The sequence below is a fragment of the Sturnus vulgaris genome, chromosome 1, assembly GCF_052056855.1.
Source record: "Sturnus vulgaris isolate bStuVul1 chromosome 1, bStuVul1.hap1, whole genome shotgun sequence".
NCBI lineage: Eukaryota > Metazoa > Chordata > Aves > Passeriformes > Sturnidae > Sturnus > Sturnus vulgaris.
In genome coordinates this window covers 134,975,260-134,998,177 of record NC_142243.1, presented here as the reverse complement: position 1 = coordinate 134,998,177, position 22,918 = coordinate 134,975,260, and the positions used below count along the sequence as shown (strand labels likewise).

At 50.2% G+C, this 22,918-nt stretch overlaps 1 protein-coding gene across 2 annotated transcripts; it reads right to left on the bottom strand.

The window, feature by feature from the left end:
• Positions 1 to 1,895: 1,895 nt before the first annotated feature.
• OSR2 (odd-skipped related transciption factor 2) lies at positions 1,896 to 8,034 on the bottom strand. 2 transcript variants are annotated; one of them, XM_014879830.2, is made up of 4 exons: positions 7,829 to 8,034; positions 4,270 to 4,996; positions 3,526 to 3,625; positions 1,896 to 2,700 (listed from the first exon to the last, which is right to left on the bottom strand). In XM_014879830.2, the coding sequence occupies exons 2-4, from the start codon at positions 4,923 to 4,925 to the stop codon at positions 2,626 to 2,628; spliced, it is 831 nt and encodes a 276-aa protein (XP_014735316.1). In that variant the 5' UTR covers positions 4,926 to 4,996; positions 7,829 to 8,034; the 3' UTR covers positions 1,896 to 2,625. The 2 variants fall into 2 exon arrangements, with proteins under 2 accessions (XP_014735316.1, XP_014735314.1); XM_014879828.2 differs by having other exon boundaries at positions 1,896 to 2,782; positions 7,829 to 8,029.
• Between the last annotated feature and the right edge of the window lie 14,884 nt (positions 8,035 to 22,918).

Below are 22,918 nucleotides of genomic sequence, written 5' to 3'. Positions count from 1 at the left end.
TACAATCACTTTAATTTCGTCCTTTGATATTGTTCATCTGATTAAGTTCTTTCCAAACAAACTCCACACAGAACTTGGCGTATGAGGAGCGGACTAAGCCCATATGTATCCTGACAGGAGTGTTTACTCAAACGGAGTTATCCCAGCCTTGCTGTGCGTACTTGGGGACGTAAAACGGCCTGGGGACAGGAACTCAGAGAACAATAAGGATAGAGAAACTTAGAGGAAATAACCTACTGAGAGAACAGGAATGCAGTGGGAGCAGAAGAATCAGTCAGAGAGGAAGACATCAGATATTGGGAAAATGTCCATGAAGAAGGAGCAAAAGATGCCCATGAAGAGAGGTCGGAGAGGGGCACTGTGGAAAAAGAAACATTTTGAAGAGGGAGGACAAGGACTGCCAACACAGCAGGGCAGGGTGTGAGAAAATATATTTCTAGGGGTGCAGCACCCCGGCAAAGAAGGGGTGCAAGTTCACAGGCAGTGAGGAGGAAGAGACCAGATGGCACTGCATAAACTTTGACTAGGGACGCTGCTGTTCAGCCAGCAGACCAGTATTTCTGGCTGCAGAAACATTCTTTCTTTCCCCATCTTCCTGGACAGGAGCAGATGAGAGACAGGCCTTGACCACATAAGATATTTTGAGTTTGGCACTGTAAAATCTGCTGTACCTGTGGAAATTCACCTTGTTGCCTGGACTGGGGCAGAGCAGGGCTGGCTCGTAGTGCCCGCCTCGTGGTAGCCTTCTGTGGAGGCAGTGCAGGCAGTGATGCAGAGCTTTCTGCACTGATGGTCTGACTGCAGCTCAGGCACTGCTGGGTTTGGTTTGCTACTCATTAACAGTGTTCAGGCAGTGTGGTTCCCTGCTGAAGAGCCAAAGAAGATCAGGGATGGGGACAGTGTAGCCACACAAGCTCTGTCAGCACCTGTGCTTTTGGGCATGCTAGATCAGTGATCCTTCCCATGGATGGACCAGCCTAGAGTTCTGGTACCCTGCTAGAGGAGTGAAGCCCTCCCTGCTGAACTGGGTGCAAGGGGATTGCTCTGTCCTTGGACAGGACTTCCTGGGCCTGGGGAAAAGGTTTCTCTCTGCCATTCTAACCTGGTCCTTAATTCGGCAGAGGAGTAGGGCAGGACAGTTTCCCCCAGACTGAGAAAGAACAATTTTTGGGGCCCCAAACTACTCAAAACACTGTGGAGAGGGTGCCAGAAGTGACAAGATCAGTGGAATGGTATTGAGGGCGTGCACATCCAAGTCACCCAGCAATATATCAGGGAAAATGCCTCAATGGGCACTACACCGTTCCAGAAGAGTCCACAGGCACCGGTGAGGGGCTGGCAAAGATGGCAAGGGAGGAGAGCCCATTGTTCAGTGGCACTATCCTGCCAGCTGCACTGAGCGAGTGGCCCGTGGGGTGCACATGCTGGGTCGCCAAAGCCACCCCGGCTGGGAGTGCTTGGGGGTCCCCACGGAGGGGTGAGGGTCTCCGGAGAGGGGGGAACTATAAATCCCTCTCCTCAGCGCCTGTCCGTCCAACTCCCTGGGCGTGACTTGTGCTCGGCAGGCAGATGGAGGAGGGAACGGGGCGAGGGGATCCCTGCTCCCGGTGCCGCGGCTCTGCCAGGGCCCGCGGATGAGCTCGGGGCGGAGGGCGCAATTGGCGCCTCGCTGTTTGCTTCCAGAGCTGTCGGGAAAGAATCGTCTTCTGCGGGATAAAGTCCCTGTCTAGGCGGGTGAATTGCCCGTGTCCAAAGTCTACAGGCAGGAGTCTGCCTGCTGCAATCCCCGCGAGAGGGATAACTTTTACAATATACGTCCTGATTGCAAATAAGTTACTAATAAGCCGCTTTGGCGTAAGAACGGCTCTATGCATTATTTCCTAAGATCTGTTTATTTGCAAATATTTCTTTGTTTTTCTTCTTTAAAAAAAAATCGTTCGGGAAAATTAGAAAAAAAAAAGTACAGAAGTTAATATTTAGACATTCATATTATTAAGTAATAGAGCTATAAACTCTCAAATAAGGCACTTTCATTTTACTTAACAATAGATAACACAACAGCGACAGTGGAACAGACCAAACAAAAGCGATCACCAAAATTGTTGTGACAGTACAATTACCCGGCTAGGAAATTTATTCAATATGCTTTACCATTGCATTGACACAGCAGGAAAAAAAAAGCCCAAATGCTCAGAGAATAATACAAGAAGGCAGGAGGTATTTGGAAAAAAAGAAAGGATTTATTTTGAAATACATTTTTAAAGAGATACTTTGTCTCCATGATTTGTTATCGATGTGCATCTGACACGATACAAAACAAACAAACGAAGAAAAAAACACGTTCTGTACAGAGCTCTAAAATGAGCCGCGATTATCTACAAGATGAGCTTTACGCTTGGGTGTGGGTTGGAGAGGGGCCCGATCCTGCAGTCCGCACTCTCTAAACGAGTTTCGCAGACATGTGGTAGGAAAGCTTGGCCCCGAGTCTGCGTGCGTGTCTCCGTGTGTGTGTGTGCGCGTCTGTGAGTTCCTACAATACACTCCTTGAGTAAAGTGGGCAAGTTGGAGCTGCCGGAGCGGGCGCGGGTCCCTGGCTGCTCTAGAAGTCCTGCCGCGGGGTGTGAGTTAGACTGTGCCGCCGTAGATCACAGTTTCGCCTGAACACTTTGCCGCACTGCTCACAGTTGTAGGGCTTGATGTCTGTATGGGTAAGAAGGTGAGTTTTCAGGTTACTTCTTTGATTAAATGTTCTTCCACATGTGGGGCATTTGTGTGGAGATTCCTGTTCAGATTTGAAGCAAGCAAAGGATTAATCCTTCACAAACCACCTGGTTTAACGTATTACTGCACTTTTTCCCATCGCAACGCACAACTTGAGATATCGGGGGAGGAAACGAAAGAGAGGAACCCCGTGCGGCCGGGCGGCCGCCCACCTCTCCCTATCCTGCCCCAAAAGCCTTATTTTATAGTTCTCGAGTCGTGATGTTCCGTGCCCCTAGGGCACACGGAAAACAGCCTCCGCGCCGCCCTCCCGCTCCGGGACCCCCGCTGCCCGCCCGGCCGCCACGGCGGCCCCTCTGTACCGCTCTGCATCCCGCCGGGCCGAGCCAGGCCAGGCTGGGCCACTCCGCATCCCGCCGGGCCGGGCCGGGCCGGCCGGGCCGCCCCGCTGCCCCACGCCCGCCGCCGCCACAGCAGGGCTGCAGCCCTCAACGAAAAACGCCTCGAAGCAGCGGCGTGGAGAAATCCGAACCCGGGGCTCACTCCCCGCCGCCAACCGCGCTCCCGCTGGCTTTAAGCCTGTCTCCCAAGGGCGCCGTATTTCGGAGGTAACCACGGGCCGCTGTTAACCCGCGGACCCACGGGGCCGTCCAGTGCCGGAGCCCCCTCGCTCCCCTCCGCACCAGAGCCCTGTTTCCCCCGGTAGCCACTGCCCCTGCCCCGCGGCGAGCCCAGCCAAGCCGGGCCGAACCGGGACAGCGCCGGCGGCACACGCGCTGAGAGGCCGCGGAAGCGCGGGCTCACCTGCATGTGTAAGGTTTTGTGGACCGCCAGGGTCCTGGACTGGCAGAAGCCCTTCCCGCACTCCTGGCACTTGAAGGGTTTCTCTTTGGAATGGATGTACCTGGAAGGCAACCCATGGGGTGAGCAGCATTGCCGGAGGCGCGTGGGCCACATGACCCCAGACCCCGCTACTCGGCCCTCCCCAGACGCCCTCACCCTTCTCTTCCTTCCTTTCCCCATTATTCTGTGTATGGTTAAACTTCTCGGCCGGTTCAAAACATTTGCAATAATTCGTATCGAAGCGTGACTGCACTCTCTGGTGCCAGATCGGGACAGCATCTGCAGCTGCCGGCCGGACCCGAGCCCGCTCTCCTCCCAAGGCGGAGAGGATTCTCAGCTCTGCGGCCGCGGGCTCCTCTCAGCACCGGCCGCAGTGTGCGGAGATGGGTGGGGGTCAGCAGGGAAGTGCCCACCTGCGACCCATCCTGCTCCCTGCACCCCCCCCGGGGTCATGACTCAGAAGCACAAAAGCCAGGGGATCTTCATCTCCGGCTGTGAACCCCTCTGGCTCTCCCTCAGGCGGGTGCCCTTCCCACAAAGCGCAGGTTTCGGCTACCCTGGTCCCTCCGTGGCCACGGAATCTGAGCCGGGGGCTTTTCCTGAGCTGTTTCGGTGGCTCCTGGAGCCGCTGAGTCTCATCCCCCTCGAGCGGCTCACCCCACCCCGGCTGCCTACGGCCCGACCGCGGTCGTGGTGGTCCCTCACCGGTGGTCCCGCAGGTGGTCCTGCCTCCGGAAAGCCTTGTGGCAGATGTCGCAGGTGTAAGGTCGCTCGTCTGTGTGGGTTCGCTCGTGGATGAGGAGGTTATAGGACTTGGTGAAGTGCCTGCCGCAGAACTTGCAGATGAACTCCTTTTTCGTCTTGGAGGGCAGGCGGCCGCGAGAAGGCTTCCTGTCCGGGGACAGCTTGCTGATGCCCGACAGGGGCGAGGCCAGTCCGGGGCTCAGCTTGGCGAGCTCCCCCACCTTGGGGGGGTCCTCCTGCGTGGCGGCCACGGCCAGGTTGGCAAAGTCAAAGCGGGGCCTGTCCTTGTGCAGTGCTGGGAGGACGTGGGCGATGGCCCCTTGCTTGGGGTGGAAGAGGTGCGTGGCAAAGGGGAGCGCGGGGAAAGGGAAGCGGGAGTCCACCAAGCCCTGCGCGGCCGCCATCTCCGTGATGGTAGAGCGGGTGATTTCATGTACATTGGGGTAGCCCAATGTCCAGTGGTTCATGTGCATGGTTTGCACGGCGCTGAGTCCGTACAGACCTTGCAACTGGTCCACAGCTGCGGGGAAGGTGTTCACAGCCTGGAGGAAGGAGTAGTTAGTGAGTTGCAGGGACGGGTGCAGCGGGATGGGGGCTGGCAGAGCCTTGCTTCCCATCTTCCCGAGGTGAGCGCGAGCCGGTGGAGCAGCTGGTGCCTCTGATGGGCTTCCGAGACGGGAAGAAAATCCTAGGAAGAAAGAGGGAGAAAGGAGGGGAGAGAGACTTTTACTGGGGGCAGCGTGGTACTCCTGGTACTCGTTAGCCGAGGCGGGCGCAGCAGCGGAGCCAGGGAGGGCCAGGAACGGCTCCCGTGCTCTGCCCTGCCGCAGCCGCAGCCCAGGCTCCCGTCCTCCGCCGGGACCGGCGGCCGACACCGACCCACGGCGCGATCGCTTCGACCGCAGAAGCTAAAGCGTAGGAAATAAATAAATAAAAATAGAGCTGCCGAAACACCCACACCAAATTAAAATAAAAAAAAAGAGAAAATCCAGCACCGAGCCAACCGAAGGCGCCGCAAATTCAAATTAAACGAATCGTCTAAAAATATAGGCGGAAACGAGACGCGGTGGGGGACGAAGACTCTCCGCTTTCCGTCGCCCTGCCACCTTCCCCCGTAGCGCCCACCGCGGGGACCCCGGAGCCACCTCCCTCCGGCCCCCCGCGCCGACCTGGCCCCCGGCGTCGCTCCCACCCTCCGCCCGGCCTCCTGCGGGCGCGGAGGCCCCGACCCCGACCCCTCCTGGCTGGGGCCTCCCCGGGATAGAGCAGGGTGTTCACGGAGAGCCGAGTCAGGCCCGGGGGGCAGAGCGGGGGGGAATAAACCCCTCGTTCGTCCTAGCTCCGTTGCTTATTTTTCTTCCTTCAACACCAACTCATTTATCAAGATAACCGAAGGAGAGAAAAGGAGCCCCTGCCCCGCACGCACACCTCCTACCCAGCCCCCCGCGCAGCAGCCATCCCACCGGCGGCGAGAAGAGCGGCCGGCCCGGAGGCCTCCCCGGCCCGCCGAGGGCCGCCCGGCCCGGCCCGGCGCTGCCCCGCAGCCGGCTCCCTCCGTGCCGCAGGGCCGACAAGGGCGAGCGCAGCCCCGGTGGGACGGAGCGGTGTGCCGAGCCCCCCGCACCCCCTCGGGCGTCCCCCGGCCGGGAACTCCGCCGGAGCGGCGGGGCCGTGAGCTAATGAGCGGTGTGTGACTGTCAGAGGGTTTCACTCAGCCCATTCAACCGAGACAGCCGGGCCCGCTGCTCCCGTGGCATGGGGGTCCCCTCGGTGGGCCCTGGGCGACGCTTCCCTCCCGCAGGGTAGGGGGACATCGGCCCAGGGGGCAAGTCCCTGCCATTTCCTTTTTTTTGCTTTCGTTGAGGGTTCACTTCCAGCAGCCAAGAGGCTGCCGCGACCCAGGAAAGCGGCCAAAGCAAACGCCGGGGTCTCTCCGGGCCTGTAAACAAGAGGTAGGGCCGAGGGTGACCCAGCACCTCAAGGGATTTGTGCGGAGGGTCTGGTAACGCACAGTTTCCAAAATAAACAAGAGAACCTCCCCCACAAAAATCTTAAACCACCCCCTCCTAACAACAACAAAAATTAAGGAAACTCTCCGAGTGCAGAGCCCGCGCTCCGTGAGTGGTGTCCCTGCCTCCCGGGCCGCTGCCGCCCAGCTCCTGCTGTTCCGCCGGCACCGGGAGCACACCGGCTGGAAAGATACTTTTCGTACTTTTCAAATTTTTTTCCCTAAAATACCTTTCCTCCGCGTTTGTGGCACAGCACAGTTGGCCGACTGGGGAAAAAAAATGTGGCAATAAGGTCGGGTGTGAAGTGCAGTGCTGCCTACTCCTGTTTTCGTTTGCCTCGAGTCTTGGCTCTCCGGAGCTTCCTCCGCTGCTGCCCAGTTTTCCTCGTTTGTGTCTGTATCGCCACCGGGGACAGCTATCGACACTGTTATTTATGGCGACCTTTTCGTTTAATTGTGGGGGGTGGTTATATATAGAGACTTATTTTTAAAGATGTTTTAGTGAGAGTTCCTATTCGCTTTTCGCTACGAACCGAAACAGAGCAATTAAATCACTTTCGCTGGCTGCTGCCTCCTGCCTCCACCCCAGAGGCTGGATTTCGGAGCCACCGGCTGCGAGAGAAGACCGAGGTAGGGGCAGTGTTTCTGTAGGGCAGAGCTCCCTCTGTTACAGCCGCATTTGGTGGCTGTGTGTGGAGGTGTCATTGCACCACGCTCGTTTTGGTGTACAAGAACCAGCTATGATAAAACTATTTTGAACACGAAAACCTAATTTTAAGGTAGAAACTTTTAAAACTACGCTTCTATCTGAATGGAGATACATCTGCTAGTATTTGGAGGTAACTTCAGAAAAGCGTATAAAAAAAAGACCAGAAAGTGCCTTCGTACGTGATTTTAAGGCCATTTAAAGGTGTGTTGGGGCGGGAGGGGTGAAAGTCAACCAAAAACGGATGTTACTTAAACCTTGGCACTTCCTTTTCCCTTTCCATTCAGAGAGCTTAATTAAAATAAGCCCGGTGCCAGGACAGCCCTCTCTACCTGCTTGCCGCCGACCTGCTGGTCCGGCCCGCGCTCCCCGTTCTCCCGCGGCGGGTCCGGGACCGTGCCCCAGAGGCGCTGCCGTCCTACCCAGGCAATGGGTGGGCACCGGGTCGCCTCCGCTCCCGAACCCTTCACCCGAAGCCGCGGCCGCCGCTGCCCGCGCAGCCAGGTGCTTTCCCCGACCGAGATTTCTCCAGTGCGACCCGCGGCTTATCTCGCAGCCCATGCACGAACGGGCTTCTCCCTGCTAGGAGTTTCGCGCATCCCGGGAGGCTGCCCGTGCCTGGCCTCGCACCAACGCGCCCGCGGTGTGGAGCGGGGGACACCCGCACCCCAAGCCGCCGCGGAGCTGCGAACTGAAAGTAAACCCGGCGGCCCTGCGCCCCCGGCGGAGCGCTCGCTCCGGTCTCGGGGCGGCCGCCCCGCTCCCGCCGACGGCAGCGGGCAGGGCGGGCAAGCGGAACCACTCACCTACCGCAGCCTGCTGCTCCTCCCGGGGCAAAGCTGAGGCGGCGGCCGCGGCACCTTCACGGAGACATTAGATCCACAGCGGGGGCGCTCAGCGGGGCCGGGGCTCGGCGGCGACCGGCATGTTGCGGAGTGCTGGGCGGCGGCTGGGAGCTCTGGCCGCGGCGGTCCCGGGGCCCCGGCATAGACCGCCGCCTCCCGCCCGCAGCCTCCCGCCTTCGACCCCGGCGAGGCTCGGCGCGAGTCTGAGCCGCCCCCTGCCCGGTCCATCACATTTCAGCGGTGACTGGCGTGGAGCATGTCCCCGCCCGCCCGCCGCCGCCGCCGGCCCACCCCGCGGCGCGCACAGCCCCGCGCTCGGGGCCGCTCCGCTCCGCCCCGACGGGACGGGACGGGACCGCCCCCGGCCGCGGCCTCGGCCCCGGCCCGCCCCGCTGCTCCGGCCCCACTGTTTACTTGTGTTTGGGTAGCAACTGGGCTTTAAAGTGGCAGGACGCCCCCCGCTCCCCCCGCGTCACCTAAGGTGACTTTTCCCTCCGAGAACAGCTCGACGCCCCCCGTCCCGCTGCCGGCCGCGGGTATTTACGAGCTCCTTGCTTCCCGCCGCTGCCCGTCGTGCCTCATCCTGGGGTGACATAAGCGGCCCGACTGGCTTAAATATCTAAAATAACACCCCCAAACCCAGAGAGTGGGTTTTTGTGGATGATCATGTCGCCAAGAATGAGTGCTCATGTCCAAATGGGCTTGTGGTCATCATGTCGAGTCGCCCGATGGACCGTCAGCGATTCGGCGCTGCCCTTTCACAGTGACTGAGTCGCCTAAGGGCAGATTCGGGAAGAGAGGCTCCGCGGAGGCATCCCCGTGCTCGGTGACTAAGCACACAATCCCTACCTGGAACAGACACATAGTTTCGAAAGCAGTTTCGATTTATTACCGGGGAATTTACTGCTAAAAGGGGCCTCCCTGACCCTCTTCAAATGTCTCGATTAGGGAGCTCAATTCATGTTCGTCGATAGCTGCAATGCGGCTGGTTGCGTGTGTCGGCTTTGGGTTACGTTTTTTATCTGTAATATTATCTTGTCATGTGCGTTATTTCAATCACATGTATGGAGAATTTATGGTATAATCTGGACTGGAAATTGGAACTAGAATTGGAAAAGAATAAAAGTATGTCAGGGAAAATGGCAGTTAAAGGACTGCTTTGAAAAATTTTCAAAGGTAACGTCTATGCTGGTTAATTCAAACCCGAGGTAAAGAAGAGGACATAAATTACGGCTGTGTGGGGATTTTTTTTCTCCTTCTAGTGTACAGTAAGAAAAAATTAATCAAAGAGGGCAATAAGAGTCGGCAGAGGAAGTTTTGGCCGTGTCCCCTCACAGGACAGCAAAGCAGAGGATGGCGCACGCTGCAGCCCTCGGCTGCAGCCGGCCGCCGGGGCTATTTTTCGTTTTCTTTCCACAAATCCCTACTTCGAAAATGTTCTGTTTTAAATCAGACAGCCTAGATAAATAGCATTTCTTCTACTGGGCAGTGAAGATACGGAAGCTCATAATTCTGGGAGAAGGAGCGATTTCCTCGGTCCGGGTATGAGGTGGGTGCGGGCCGCCCCGGGGAGCCTGCACAGGGCAAGAGCTCGTCAGCCACGGCTGCGCTGCGGGACTCTGGCGGGACGCGGGGGCAGCACCCGCATCCTCTCGTTTTGCTTTCTCGAAAGAGCCCAGTTGCTTCAAGAACGAAGTGAAAAGGGTCTTTAGCATCGCAATTTCTTCCCCGCACTGCTGCCTTCTGGATACCAAGAAAAACACCCCCAGACTCAAGGATCAAGGGGAAATTATTTCGGGAGAACCACCATTTCTTGCCCTTTACAGCAAGTAGAAATAAGTCGCACTTGTGGAGAAGGAAAAAAAAAAAAAGATTTAACAACCAACCCAAAATCAAAACCAGAATCTAAAAATATCCCCAAACAACAACGACCTCCTCAAATCACAAGCCCAACAGGCAACGAAAAAGTCTCAAAGCGGAGGGAACTCGGGAGAGGGACGGTGCGATGCGACGTCACTGCCCGGGCTGTTCGCTCCCCGGCCGCTCGTGGCACCTTTCGGCTACCCCGCGCTCTCCCACCACCACCAGCGCGGCGGCCGCCACGCACGTTAACGCTGGCCGGGACCACCCGGTGACCCCGGCGCGACTCCTCCTGGCCCGGCCGGCAGGTGCGCGGCGAGAACCGGCCGCGAGCCCCACCGGTAATGCCCCGCCAGCGCCGCGCCAGCTCCGCACCAGCCGGAGCCCGGGGTCGCTCTGATGCTGGGGACGCTCCACGGCACTGGTACCCGTCGAGCAGGGGCGACACTAGCCGGGGCGCGGGCCGCCAGGTCCCGCAGAAGCCCAGCACTCCTAGGTCACCTTTTCGCGTCCACCTGGGGCGAGCCCCTCCCGCACCCAAGGCACTGCCCTCCCTCGGCGCGGTGGCCTCCCTGTTGTGCCGGGCCGGGCGCGGGCACGGAGGGCGGCGCGGGGGGAGCCCCGGGGCCGCTCTGTGCCCGGCGGTGGCGGCCCGCGGTGCTGCAGCGCCGCCTGCAGGTCAGCACGGCGCCCTGCGCAATCCTCCCGCCCCGGGGCGGGCCCGACCCCGCCGCGGGTGTCCCGGCGGACCCAGCACATTGGGATGGGGGTCCCGGCCGACCCAGCACATTGGGATAGGGGTCCCGGCGGACCCAGAGCCGAGCTCTCCCCCCACTGCCCGAGAGACGGCGGCCCCGAGGAGCGCGGAGGCACCACCGCTACCGGCGGGCGTCCGAGCGCTCACCTCGCACCTCCTCCTCCCATCCGCGCGTCCCGTAGGTGCAGACATCGCCGCGGTTATCTCAGCCTCCCCCCGCTCTCTCTTCCCACATCTCCCCAAAAATTCATCCAGAGCGCTGGATTCCGTCCAGGGGAGCAAGGAGACAGGGAGTATTTGCTCTTGCTGCGAGGAAGAGATTAAAGCAGTTCCTCCGGAGCTGTGAAGCTTGGGATAAACCTTGACCATTCGCCCCTTTATGAGCACAGAAATGCTCCCGGGAGACGGCAGCGAGGCCCTGCAGTGGCGCTGGCCGGTCCGTCCCGCGGGGCACCGTGCGCGGCTGCGGTGCCTGATGTGTGCACGGAGCGTTATCGGCAATGGGGGGCCGCGGTCGCTGGGAACTCACCCCTGCGAAAATGAACGAGGCAGAGTCTTCAGAGGGGCTCAGGGGTACGTCTGCAGCCGAGCCCGGAGGGAGAGGGGCCATCAGGCACTCGGGCCGGCTCCAGCTCATGACAGGGGCTACGCCAAGGGAAGGGGCCGGGAGCACAGTTCCCGGTGCAGGGTACCTTGCTTTGGGAAGCGACCCGAGGGCCCCCGACGGCCGCTGGCTCAGGGAACGCTGCCGGGGCGCGTAGGGCAGAGGCCGCTGGGCAGGAAGGGCAACTGCGGACTGAGCAAAGCCCTGGGCTAACGCCGGCCGACACACAGGTCGATGAGGCGAACGACTCGGCTACACACCGAGGACTCTTTTTTATTCATTATTATTTTAAGGAAAACAGTGACCGCCCGTCTATCTGGCATCTGATTCCGCTGGTGTTTCTTGGTGACTAAATAATCACCGGCTTCGCTCCGATTTATTGGGTGGGATATTCTGTTTTGTTTTTAATGAACTAGTAAGGAAATGCCAAGATTTGACAAACGGGCGTAGGCGGCTGGGGACGCGGCTCTTGGCAGGCTCCGGGCGACACCGCCGCTGTAACTCCCGCTCAGCGGTCCCCCTTTCTGCCTTCTCAGACTCAGATCCCCATAGACTATCACCGCGATGAATTTGCGTGGAAGAAGAAAGTAATTAAGCAGGCAACGACCTCAGTGGGCTGGATACCGCCCGCGTCTCCCCCGGACGCGCCAGCCCCGCCAGCCCCTGGCCCTCGGCCCCTGCCTGCGGTCCCAGCCGCGGGGCTGCCCCTGGGCAGCAGGGAGCGGGCCCAGCCGCCTCACCCGCCGCACCCGGCCCGATGCCTCCCCGACGGGCATCACCACCGCAGCCAGCCCGACGGGTGCCTCCTCCTCGTCTTCCCCTCTCTAGGGAACACAGAGCCCCGGGGGCCTTTTGTTCTCCGGCCACTGCCGAGTGCCGGCTCCCCGCCCCCGAAGCTCCTGGCTGCATGTCGGACACGGCGGCTCTCACGGGCGCACCTGGGGAAGGTCAATCCGCCTTTGGCAGAGCCCGCGTTTGCTGTGCGTGCAGCGGTGGGGGCCGATCATCCCGCGGAACTTGCCCGCTGTGCCGCAGCTATTGCCTCTGTGCAATAGCGCGGTGCGATGGAGAGAGGGATGGGGCGGAGGCGGCCGCCGGCGCCGCGGGGACCGAGGAGGGGATGCCGCGAGCTGCGGTGCTGCCACCTTGCCCCGACGGCGGGCCCCGAGCCCTCGATAAAAGGACTTTTCTAGCCTAAAATGTTTTCTAGCCCACCATCAGCAATGAGATGTCTGAAGTGACCGAAGTGAGAAGATGTCAAGACGTAAAGAAATACAACATGCTGTACCTTGCTATAGTTTGATTTAAGCAACCAAAAAGTCTTTCCTGCCGTCAGCACAGAAACACCGAGCAGAGCTGTGCTGTGGAGGCATAGACACCCATTGCACACGAGTGGGCCCCTTTCTCCATACCTCACCACCGATCCCGCCCCACAGCTGAGCCCCGGGACTGCAGAGGGTCCCCAGGCTGACAGGCTGTGCTTGCTCTCTGATGGTGGCATTTTACCTCTCTTGGCAGACGTGTCGAAGGACACCTGTAAGGTGAAGGTCGGCAGGGCTTCAGGGCCGACTGCCTGCTGTATGGCCACGGGTTTGCAGAGTGCACTCCTGAGTTAAAGCTGCCTCAGGCTGAAGGGATCATGAAGTTTGCAATCTCTGAGCCAACTGCTAGGGGGGAAATCTAAAAGAAATGCTGTATAAAAGCAATAAATTGGTTTAAGAAATGCAGTTGTACATTTGGTCGCATGCCTCGTAACTCACCTAGGACATAAGAACTCCAAGGCAGCAGAGATCAGACCCATACATCTTCTCCTGTGGCATATATTAAGTAACTCCATTTCCTTTTAAGAACTTGCAATATCCCAGGGAACAACTTGGTTTCACAAATAAAATTAATATTATAGAGTGTAAGTCAACAAACAATAGAAAAGCTCAGAGAGTTTTTTCCAGTTGTAAACATGCAGAATCCATCTGGTCATTAGATACATCTGTGGGTTAAGCACTGATTTGTTTATGCAAGCCTGATGCTCATGATACTCTTAAACTGGGACTATTCTGTCGAATGCATGTATACTATAATCCTCTTTTACCTACTCTCCATATGCGGGTTTCCTGTTTTCAGCATGCATTCTCAATGTGTAAACTGTGGTGAAGGATATGTTATAAACCAGGATACTACAGAGCATTTCAGATATTTTCAGAGCATTACAAGCACGGTGCAAGCATATGCAAATCATCACTTACAGATGTGCACAATGTCTGTAGTAATCTCTGTGTGGTTTTTTTCAGTTGTTTGTGGCATCTAATTCAAAGAAAAGTACAATAATGGATATTAAAAAAAACTAACAGTTATTCCCCGGCAGAGTCACTTCTACAATGTCCAGACAACCTTACTGATGAAATCCTGCACTTCTTAATAAAATCAGGGTTTTTGAAGGTTAAGTTATTGAAGATTGCTGAAATGCAAGGAAATCGGGGAAAGCTTACTGGGGTAAGGCATTAGAGAGCACCTAAAGACACTGCCAAGGTGAACATAACTCTGTATCTCTACTTGGTATGATCCAAAAAGTACTTAAGTGCATGCTTAAGATCATTGCTACCCAGGGAAGTATCTAAGCAGGTGTTTCAATGTCTTTATATGCCAGTCATCTGCTGAAGTGTGGTTTACTGTTGATTTTAAATATTTACTTAATCAGGGATATTATTTTCAGACTCCCTCATGAAAATAAACAAATGAACAAAAGTTTATAAAAAACCCAAGAGTAGTTACTGTTCAAGGCAAGAATTTTCATCATGCCTGCTTTCATGTCCTTTTCCATGAGTTAAGTTGTTGGCACTAATATCTGTATGACTACCTTGTTTTTGCCTTAAGTGCTGGTGTTCTCAGCTTCTGCTGCCACCTCATAGCACCACTGTGTGCATCATCCTGTTGGGTGAAAGGACAGTGGCACCAACACAGAGTCTGTGGATGCAGTGCTGATTGATACACCATAGAGATTTTGCAGTGGAGAGCAGTTTGAATTTAGCTTATGGCATGAGAAAAAGAGTCCTTTCCCTCCATGAACTCTCCACAGCCACTGTGGGGAAAGCTTAGGGCAAGATTACTCTGGAGTGCAGTCAAAGCAACAGATGGGAAAAGGAACAGATCAGTCCAAGAATAGAACTCAAATGGGCATGGACCAGTCAGAAGACTTTCTGGCAAAGAATACTTAAAGAATACTCTTCATTTTCCTTCCCTTCCTGTAGAGCTGAGCCAGTGTGCCATGGCAGACAGTCTCTGGTGTCTGGGTATCATGAGCCAGCAACAAACTGAAACTGTGAAACCAGGACAAATTCTGCTCCCATGATGGTACAGGTCCCTGCTTAGAGTACTGGCATTTCGCTTGCTCTCCTTGGTTCCCTTTCACAGACCCCAAAGGAGTATTTGAGACACCTGGGATAGTGAAGGATAGGATGAAGCTTGCAAATGGCCTTTTTCCCTGTTTAGTCTAGAGTAGATGGCATGGTCTGTCTCATAAGCAGTATCAACGATTATTGCAGGATTTATGTTTGCATTAACTCTTTCATTTATTTGGCTTGCTCACCCATGCTAGGCTGGTGAAAATTATTAGTTGTTATACTATTCTTTGAAATTCCCCCTTGGGAATTGTCTCCAAGAAAAACATAAATCCCATTCATTTCAGCACCAAAACTCATTTTAGCACCAGAGGAGTGCTGAGAGCCAAGGACATGACATTGAAGTAGAAACAGAACTGGCTCAAGGCCTCTTATTTTCAGCTCCAGAGGAGAGGGGAAAGAGATACTGTCAGCCACACTGCAAACTTTCCAGTGCAATATATATTCTCCTTTTCCACTCAGTTGTCTTGATGACTACTGGTTGCTCAAATGCAACCAGGAGCTTTTGGATCTCACTCTTGCCATGAGACTGCGTGTTTCTGAACTACTGGGTGGAGCCTGCCTGTGAAGCTACAGCACCCTGCTCTTTTGGGAAGCTGTGGGTATGTGGAAAGGAGCAGAAGAGATGCTGGGACAAGGAATGCTTTGGATTGACAGCCTTCCTGGCTGTGATGGGAGCAAGGATCAACGGCATCTGCAAGACTCAGGGCTTTGAGGGAGCCTAAAGAGAATGCCACGCCTATGGAGAAATGTGAGAAAATCTCCATCATTAGCAGAAATGCTCGGGACAGAGAAATGAAAGTTGAATAGAAACCGAAAAAAATATTTTTCAAACCCAGGAATGGTCCTAGAAGACTTACAAAGCCATCTGAAAGGATTTTTTAACAAAATGTATCTTGTGCTTGCATTCTTAAAATCTTAAATCTGAAAATAGAGACATCTCAGTGACTTTTACCAGAGGGCTTTGACCAATATAGTGTGCTAAAAATTTCTGTTGGGAAGAAGCATAAAGTAAGTGTAACAGTGTGTTTACTTCAGTGAGACCTGGTATGAAAATCAGTCAGTGGCTACAGGATCATTGCTGACACTCTTGAGATCTAAAAAAGGGACCACCAATATAGGTCATTAGCTAAGGTTAAGCAGGGTTAACCCTGACCTTTCTCCAGTCTCCGAAGAGGCATCTCTTAAGCAAATAAAAACCACAGTTATTAAAGAGTTCTTAAACAACTACAATAACAAAACAGAGTGAAATGGAGTCAAAACTGCAGATCTGTTTTATTTGAAGCATAATATTTATATACGACAGATACTGAAAGGCAGCAGAACTAGTTTTAGGGACCATCTTTCTACCTAGATAGAGGAGGGATACTTTGAAAGCATTCTGTGTTTTGAGCAACAGTGAGACATCAAATTAAGTTTTCCAAAAAAGAGTATTTAAATTCCTAGAGCTTGGAAATTCCTAACTGCTTAATAAAGAACAACATTGGAAATACTCAAAGTTCTGTTAGAATTACAGGTGAAACCTGAAATGCTAAAAAGCTGTTCAAAACATCACTTAAGTCTGATCTAGTTCAGCATTAGTCTCACATTATCTTTCTCACCCTCAATTGTTTCAAGATCTATAAAACCAGACTTCAGCTGATGTTTACTTTTACAGCTAATGGTTCCTCAAATCTAAAATAACTTCTAAGGAGTAGATAAAAGCAGCTGCAAAAGTGATCTAGAAATAAACATCCAGAAGAAAGCATAACTACAATCAAAGTTCCAGCTGTTCTCGTCTCAATTTTTATCTGTATTATTTTTAATCAGGCACATTTTGAAGTCAAAGGCTTATTTCCAACAGCTTTTGTCCATATATATATATATATATATATACACATATATATAAATGCATGTAAGCTCCTTGAAATATTACAGAAGTTCTGTTTCACATCAAAATACTGTACATTGTCACTGAAACTATTAATTTTCTTTTTCTCATCCCCCAGGTTCTCTCTGGGCCCCTCTTTTGCATCTGGCATGTGTACTGATACTCAAGATGACAAATACTGATAACTGTGAAGCTGCAATGCTGCATACCTCCATAAGGCAAAGCTTAGCCAAAGTTAGTCATTGATTTATGTCCGATATTCTGTTCAACAGCATAAGGGGTTTCTTTTCTAATTCCATACCTTTAATCCTTGCCACCTCCAACCTAGTGTGTGTCGAATTTCCATCTTATTGTTGCAGCTGTGGTTTCTTAAAGTGAAAGTATGCTTCTTGAATGCAGCGACACATTCTTCAGTTTATTTACAGATTTAGTTCTCAGTGGTTCAAAAATGCCTGAACTCGTCAAAACATGATGGTGTGAGATTTTTTTCTGTATTATATGGCTGATACAGGGGTTTTAAAAAGCAAAGGACAGATTTGGGACGACTATTCTTATTTGCTCCAAATCTATGGAAAGTATAGTAACTTGGCAGAGATAATAAGTCTAGGATTCTCTTTATCAAAGAGGTTACTTACAAAATGAACAAGGTAGAAAAAGCTCTCTCACACATAAAAAGCCTATTGCAGGTGTAGAAATGAAAAGAAACAAACTATGTACTGTCTAGGTACGGTATTACTTAGGGTAACTTCATGACACCACAGTAGGAGGCAGCCCACAAAGCAGATCGGTTTCAGGAGAATCTGTACTATTTCAAAAGAGGGCTGCAAAAGCTTAGTATTTTTTCTATGACCTTCACTATTTTAGGAGAATACCCAGCTTTCCAGTGCTCTCCCACGAAAAAAAGACCAGAGGCAAGATGCTGTAAATATTCCTCCAGGAGCTTCCAAGCAAGTCTTCCACATTACCTTCCCTTTGGACAGCCCTCTGTGGAGCACTACTCTTCCCGCAGGTGAGCTGCTGAAAAGGACCATACCTTTGCTTCAAGTTGCTTCAGTTCAAAGTCTGGTACAGAAACTCACATCCACTTTTATCATCTTTAAAAGCTAAGAGGTTAGTGTTTTCCACCAGAGCAGCTGACACGCGTCCAATTTCAGGAAAAGGCCAAGAAAAAAGCTAAAAGCAGTTACAACTTAAAAACCGCTGCAAAAAATCTGCCAGAGGACATCTGTCAAAGTCCAAAGAGTTCCAGTTATGTATGATTTCATTTGATCCCAGAGGCTAAATAATGTACAGGAAAGATTTAATAATGTTATGCAGATTATGCGTGGAAATGTAAGAGGAACTGAATACAATCCCAGTTTGAAAAATCTTCATGTGCTCATAGCACTATTATTGCTGCACAGTCAGAAAACACAGCTTGAGCAACAGACTATGATAATAAAATTTAAAATTGGAATTTCTAGAATATTTACTCAGGTGAGGCTCTTTGATTAAAAAAAGATGACTTAATATTTTCTCTCTGCCAGGAAATTACCAGTGGAGAGAGCCCCATTCCTGTTTCCACCACATCAAGTTCCACTGCCACGTGAAAGCCTGATAGTGAAAATGCGGTAACCAAGGATCACTGCTCACAAAGTTTCCAAATGCCAGTGCAAAGGAGACTTCAGCTACAAAATGTAGAACAAAAACGAATGGCCCTCAGCTATCTCTGCTTGCAAGTTTGAATTACAGCATCTGGCTGAACAAGAATTGCTGAAGTATAGGTATGATCCTTTTGCCAAGCCACTTCCAGAAGCAGTAATTCCTGGCAGAGAAAGGGAAGAGGCAGTTGTAAGGGGGATATGAATGGCCACCACAGGATCTGCCAAAAGATATCTGTCAAATATTCTGCTAGTGTAATGCTCTGATGCCACACACTTTTATTTAACACTCTTTAAATTCTGGCAGAGGAGAGATTGTTAAACAGGGTTCTTAGCCAGCAGAGCTATGGGCTTCACCATTAAAAATAAAAACCAAACCAAACAAAAACCCCCCACCTGAAAGCAGAAGTAAACCTATCCTATCCTATCCTTGCAATATCTAAAAACTTTTGTCTAGACTCTCACACAGGAAGCTAGTGCAACATGTCCTAGATTTCTTTAAACCAGCACTTGTGGTAGTATTGCTTCAGCCAATGTTTTTTCTCCCTTGGGGTAGTGGGTATACTTTTACCAGCTAAAAATTTATGCTTAATAGTTTTTCTCTCAGTGGAAGGACCTAAGATTTTTCCTTCCAATGCTAAGATTTTATTTTCAGGGCATTTCAGCGGGTTTCTTGGGTTTCTCATTTCCTCTTGCTATTCCTGCTCTCATCTGTTTTGCAAATGGCCACCACATTAAGCTTATCTAATGGCCAGGCCTCCAGCTGAAAGAATGCCAACAACATTCTGAAAATCAGTCATCTAAAAGCACTCAGAGGACATGGCCATCACCTTCTCCCTGAACCTCAAACATAAAACTTCCCTGATAAGCATGTAGTCCAACACCATGAAAAGCAAGAGGTTAATCTTAAATTCAGATATCACTTTAAGCAGCTTCCCTTAGTGACACTCAGACACTTTGTTGAATTCATCTCACTCTACAAATAATTTTTTTTCCCCCAGTGTTTGGGATACTGGTTGTACATATACACAGTAAAGAGTGTCTCTCTAGGGTTTATTGCACTGCAAAAGCAGTTTTCACTACATTGTTGTTTCTCCTTATTTTGTTAATTGGAATATTTTTTTCCCCTCACTGGCAGAATATGGTCCATCTACTTCTGACTTTTGAATTCAGGCATGGCCATGGCAGTTCCTTCCATCAGTGTGACTTTGGGCTTTTGCCACAAGTCCTGTTGAGAAAAGTAGCAAGGACAGAACAAATTTCTTTCCCTTGATGAAGGGAAGTTGGCAAAAATCCAAGATTTGTTGTAGGTCTTTATGTGCAGACATAGAGATCAAAATTCTCTTGAATTTTGCTATAGACCTTGTTGAGTTCTGAATGCTATTCAAAAGGAGGAGTACTGTGTCTTCAGATATTTGAAAAGAAGTCTAAAAAAGAGCCCAAGGTCTGCATAAGACACTCTGAAGACACAATATCTGGCAATAAATATTGAAGAAGGTGCTAAGAAGCTTAACATTGCAAAAATAAAGACAGAATTTTGTCACAACGTTTTATTTAGTTAAGATGGGAGAAAGAGAAAAAAAACAGCTCTTATACGTCCTATAGGAGAACCAACACTATAGGAATGGGATATGTGTGGAAAAATTATCCCCCGTTTGGACTTCTGTTGCCTCAAAGAGAAGGAAATCTGAACTTGTAGGAGATAGAAAAAACAGGCCCAAAGGAGGAAAGTGCAGTATGAAGACATCTACACAAGCAGAGACTGCTCTCTGCAGTAACCTTATTTTGGAAAAAGAGCTGACAAGAGGAAGACCTACTGTCTGAAGGGCTGGTTCAGTCAGCACTGACAGAGAGACATCCTGAGAGCCTGCTGGGAAAAGTCTTTCCCAGCTTCCAGGGATCCCAGTGCCTCAGTGCTGTGGGATGTGCTACTGCCCATAGTGTGAAGGCTGCTGAACATCAGTCAAACAGTTTCCATTCTGAGAAATCAGAAGACACAGAAAGGAGAGAGGTGGGAATGCATGACGGACCTAGAATAGGTATCATAGTGCATATGGTAAATGTCTTCCTGGGAAAGAAAAAAGGTCTTATAGTTAGTACTGTTTTCTTAGAGAACATGGTATATCTTAGCTTATTTATTTTGACTAAAGGGGAACATATTTAGGAAGGAGCTCCATTTAAGTGAATTTAGTAAAAAATTAAACTTAAAACAATAGTTACACAGGTTTAAACAGGCACAGTTCTAGGGGTGTCAGCTGGTGACTTACATGGGCTGCAGGTTTGCCTGTTACAATCATTTGCTGATTAAACAAAACTTCTTGGGGCCAAGGAATCTAAGTAACAGCAATGAGGTTTCCTCCAGCTCCTAACGAGCAACATAAGGTCTTGTACTAGTTTTCCTGTCCTAGGACTGAGCCAAACAAACAAAAAATAGAATTTCTGGAATCCATTGCATTTCTGAAGGGCATTATTTAAAAATTAGACCGCAGAAGATTATTATCACAGGCATACCACTTTAGAATAGCTTTCCTAGAAGCAAAGCAACTTTGGGGAAAACCTCTCAAACAATCCCTCTTACTGTAAGACACCTGTTCTCCTTAAAGCACTTTTTTTAGTGGAAGTCGCCCCAGCTGAATTAAATTTGTTTCCCTTGGGCCTGCATTTTCTTTAGCCAACACAACAGCTGCACCATGTGGAGATGAGCCACAAGAAGTGTAACAACACATGTTTGTGATTGCAGTATCAGCTTTGGCAGATTTCAGTGCAGAGGTCTTTAACTGCCTTCTATTAGAGAGCCAGCTTTGCAACATATACAACATTTTGCAAAGTAGTAGCAGTAATAAAGATATAGTTCTGTGTATTTCTTATAGATGCTGGTACAGTAAAACCAGAAAGGAACTGACTATTACTTATAGCAATAAGTATTGTATTAAGTACAACCTTTTTCTTTTGGATGTAAAAGTAGGAACAGAACAGAAGGATGGGTTAACTACAATAAAATCTCCTGAGGTTCCTGTGCTAGCTGTTATCCAGTCCTGCAACCATTCAAAATGTGCACTATCACTGTTATTTTAAAGCTGTTCTATGTCTAATCTCTCTAAGAAATTGCTGAATTCCTGAAAAATAATGAATAATCTTGTTTCATTGTGATTTCCCCCCCTTAATTTCAAGAACAGGTGCCAAAAACTGGTCTTGTGTAGCCTAATGCAATATCCTTTAGAACACAGTTTTGAAGACTGCTTTTAAGGCATTTCATTTAGATCTTTTGAGTATCCCACACCCATCAAAATGAGGTACTTGTTTTTGACGGACCATTGTGAAAGGTCAAGAAAAATGCCAATAACATTTGAGTCAAGTGTTTATCATGTGTTGTTCCTGTTACTTTAGGTAAAATTAGTGAGGCATATATTTGTGGGTATACTAACACAATTGTGTGGTTTTAATCTTCCTACACATTTTCTCACTTAAAATTACTATACCATTGCAATGCATATTATACATAGATATTGTAATGCATAATACATTAGCAGGCAATGCATATTATACAACATGGCATAAATGTTCCTGTGACTAGGAACAGCAGATTTTCCCACTGTCTAAAATTTCAGATGCTTAGTATCTATTCCACAATAAGGGGACCATTTCTACACTGTTTATCTTCTCTGACTGCATAATTTCTGATCTAATGAACCAACAAAACATTACTAAGAGGTTATTTCAAATGAATGGTAGTGTCTGACATGATCTGTCTCCAATCTTGAGTTTTTCTCCATCCTCTTGGGAGATGAAATGGGCCAAGTATGGAAACACTAGTCAAGCAGAAATCTGCCTTTATACTCACACTCCCATAAGAAAATTAGACAAGACTCTCCTTTAAGGACTGATCCTCAAAGTAGTACATTTGAAAGAAAGAATCTGCTGATGTCAACAGATTTTAGATGAAGTCCTAGAGACATTCTGCCTAGTTTGAACCGCATAGAGCAGTGATTTGCTATCTATTAACCTTACTGAAGGAGAGACACAGCATAAATTAAAAATGTAACTTGGCTTTCTTATTCTGTTTCAGCTTTTCCTTGTTTAATCTAGCATTCAAATTAGCACATTCATTTTAAAATTAGCTTTAAGGAATTTATACTGCATATTGTTAATCTGGTAAGAGCAGCTTAATACCACCAGTATAACAAATTAGATCATGGAACTACAGAAGAGCTCAAGGATGAAACAACAAAAGTTTTTTACCGGCCTGTTCAAGGTTACACAAAAACATTAAGCTCTCTCTTGTTTAGAAGACATTGAAATGTGATATATGAACACAAGAAAGTAAAAGAAGTAATGCCTTTAAATCTTAAAACGATTAGCAGTTTTATTCTGTAGGGAATCTATGGGAGGAGATGTACTCCACCCTGAGGAAGATAAAAGACTTTAGTTTTCTCAACTGGAAGGAGTGATTCATGTTAGGTGGAAGTGGTATGCATGTGATATTCCTTATGTGGTAAATTAACTGTTTCTATGAAGAAACTCCTAGTATATGGAATTGCTTTATTTTCCTCAGCTCTGAAAGAAAATTATGCCACCAAAACTTTTTTTTCTTTTTGGTAACTCCAGGCTGGGTAAAAACGGGCTGTTTTGATGGCTGTTGATAAATTATCTTGTGGTATTAAAGAAATCCATTAATCATCCACTAAGAAAATTATTTTAAAGGAAGGAATAGTGGAAAAATCTTAGTTCTCAGATGTAATGGGGTTAATTAGCTCTCTAGATAGCAACTTGCTCTATGTTTTGCCGTGGTTTTATAGCATTACCTATGTACACTTTAGTCACTATGCAGTCTTGTTTTCAGCAGAAAGTTCCTCTGCTCAGTAGTGACAACATTTTAAGGACTCATCCTGGGTAGTGGTGAGAATGCCATAACCTCTCCCCTATTA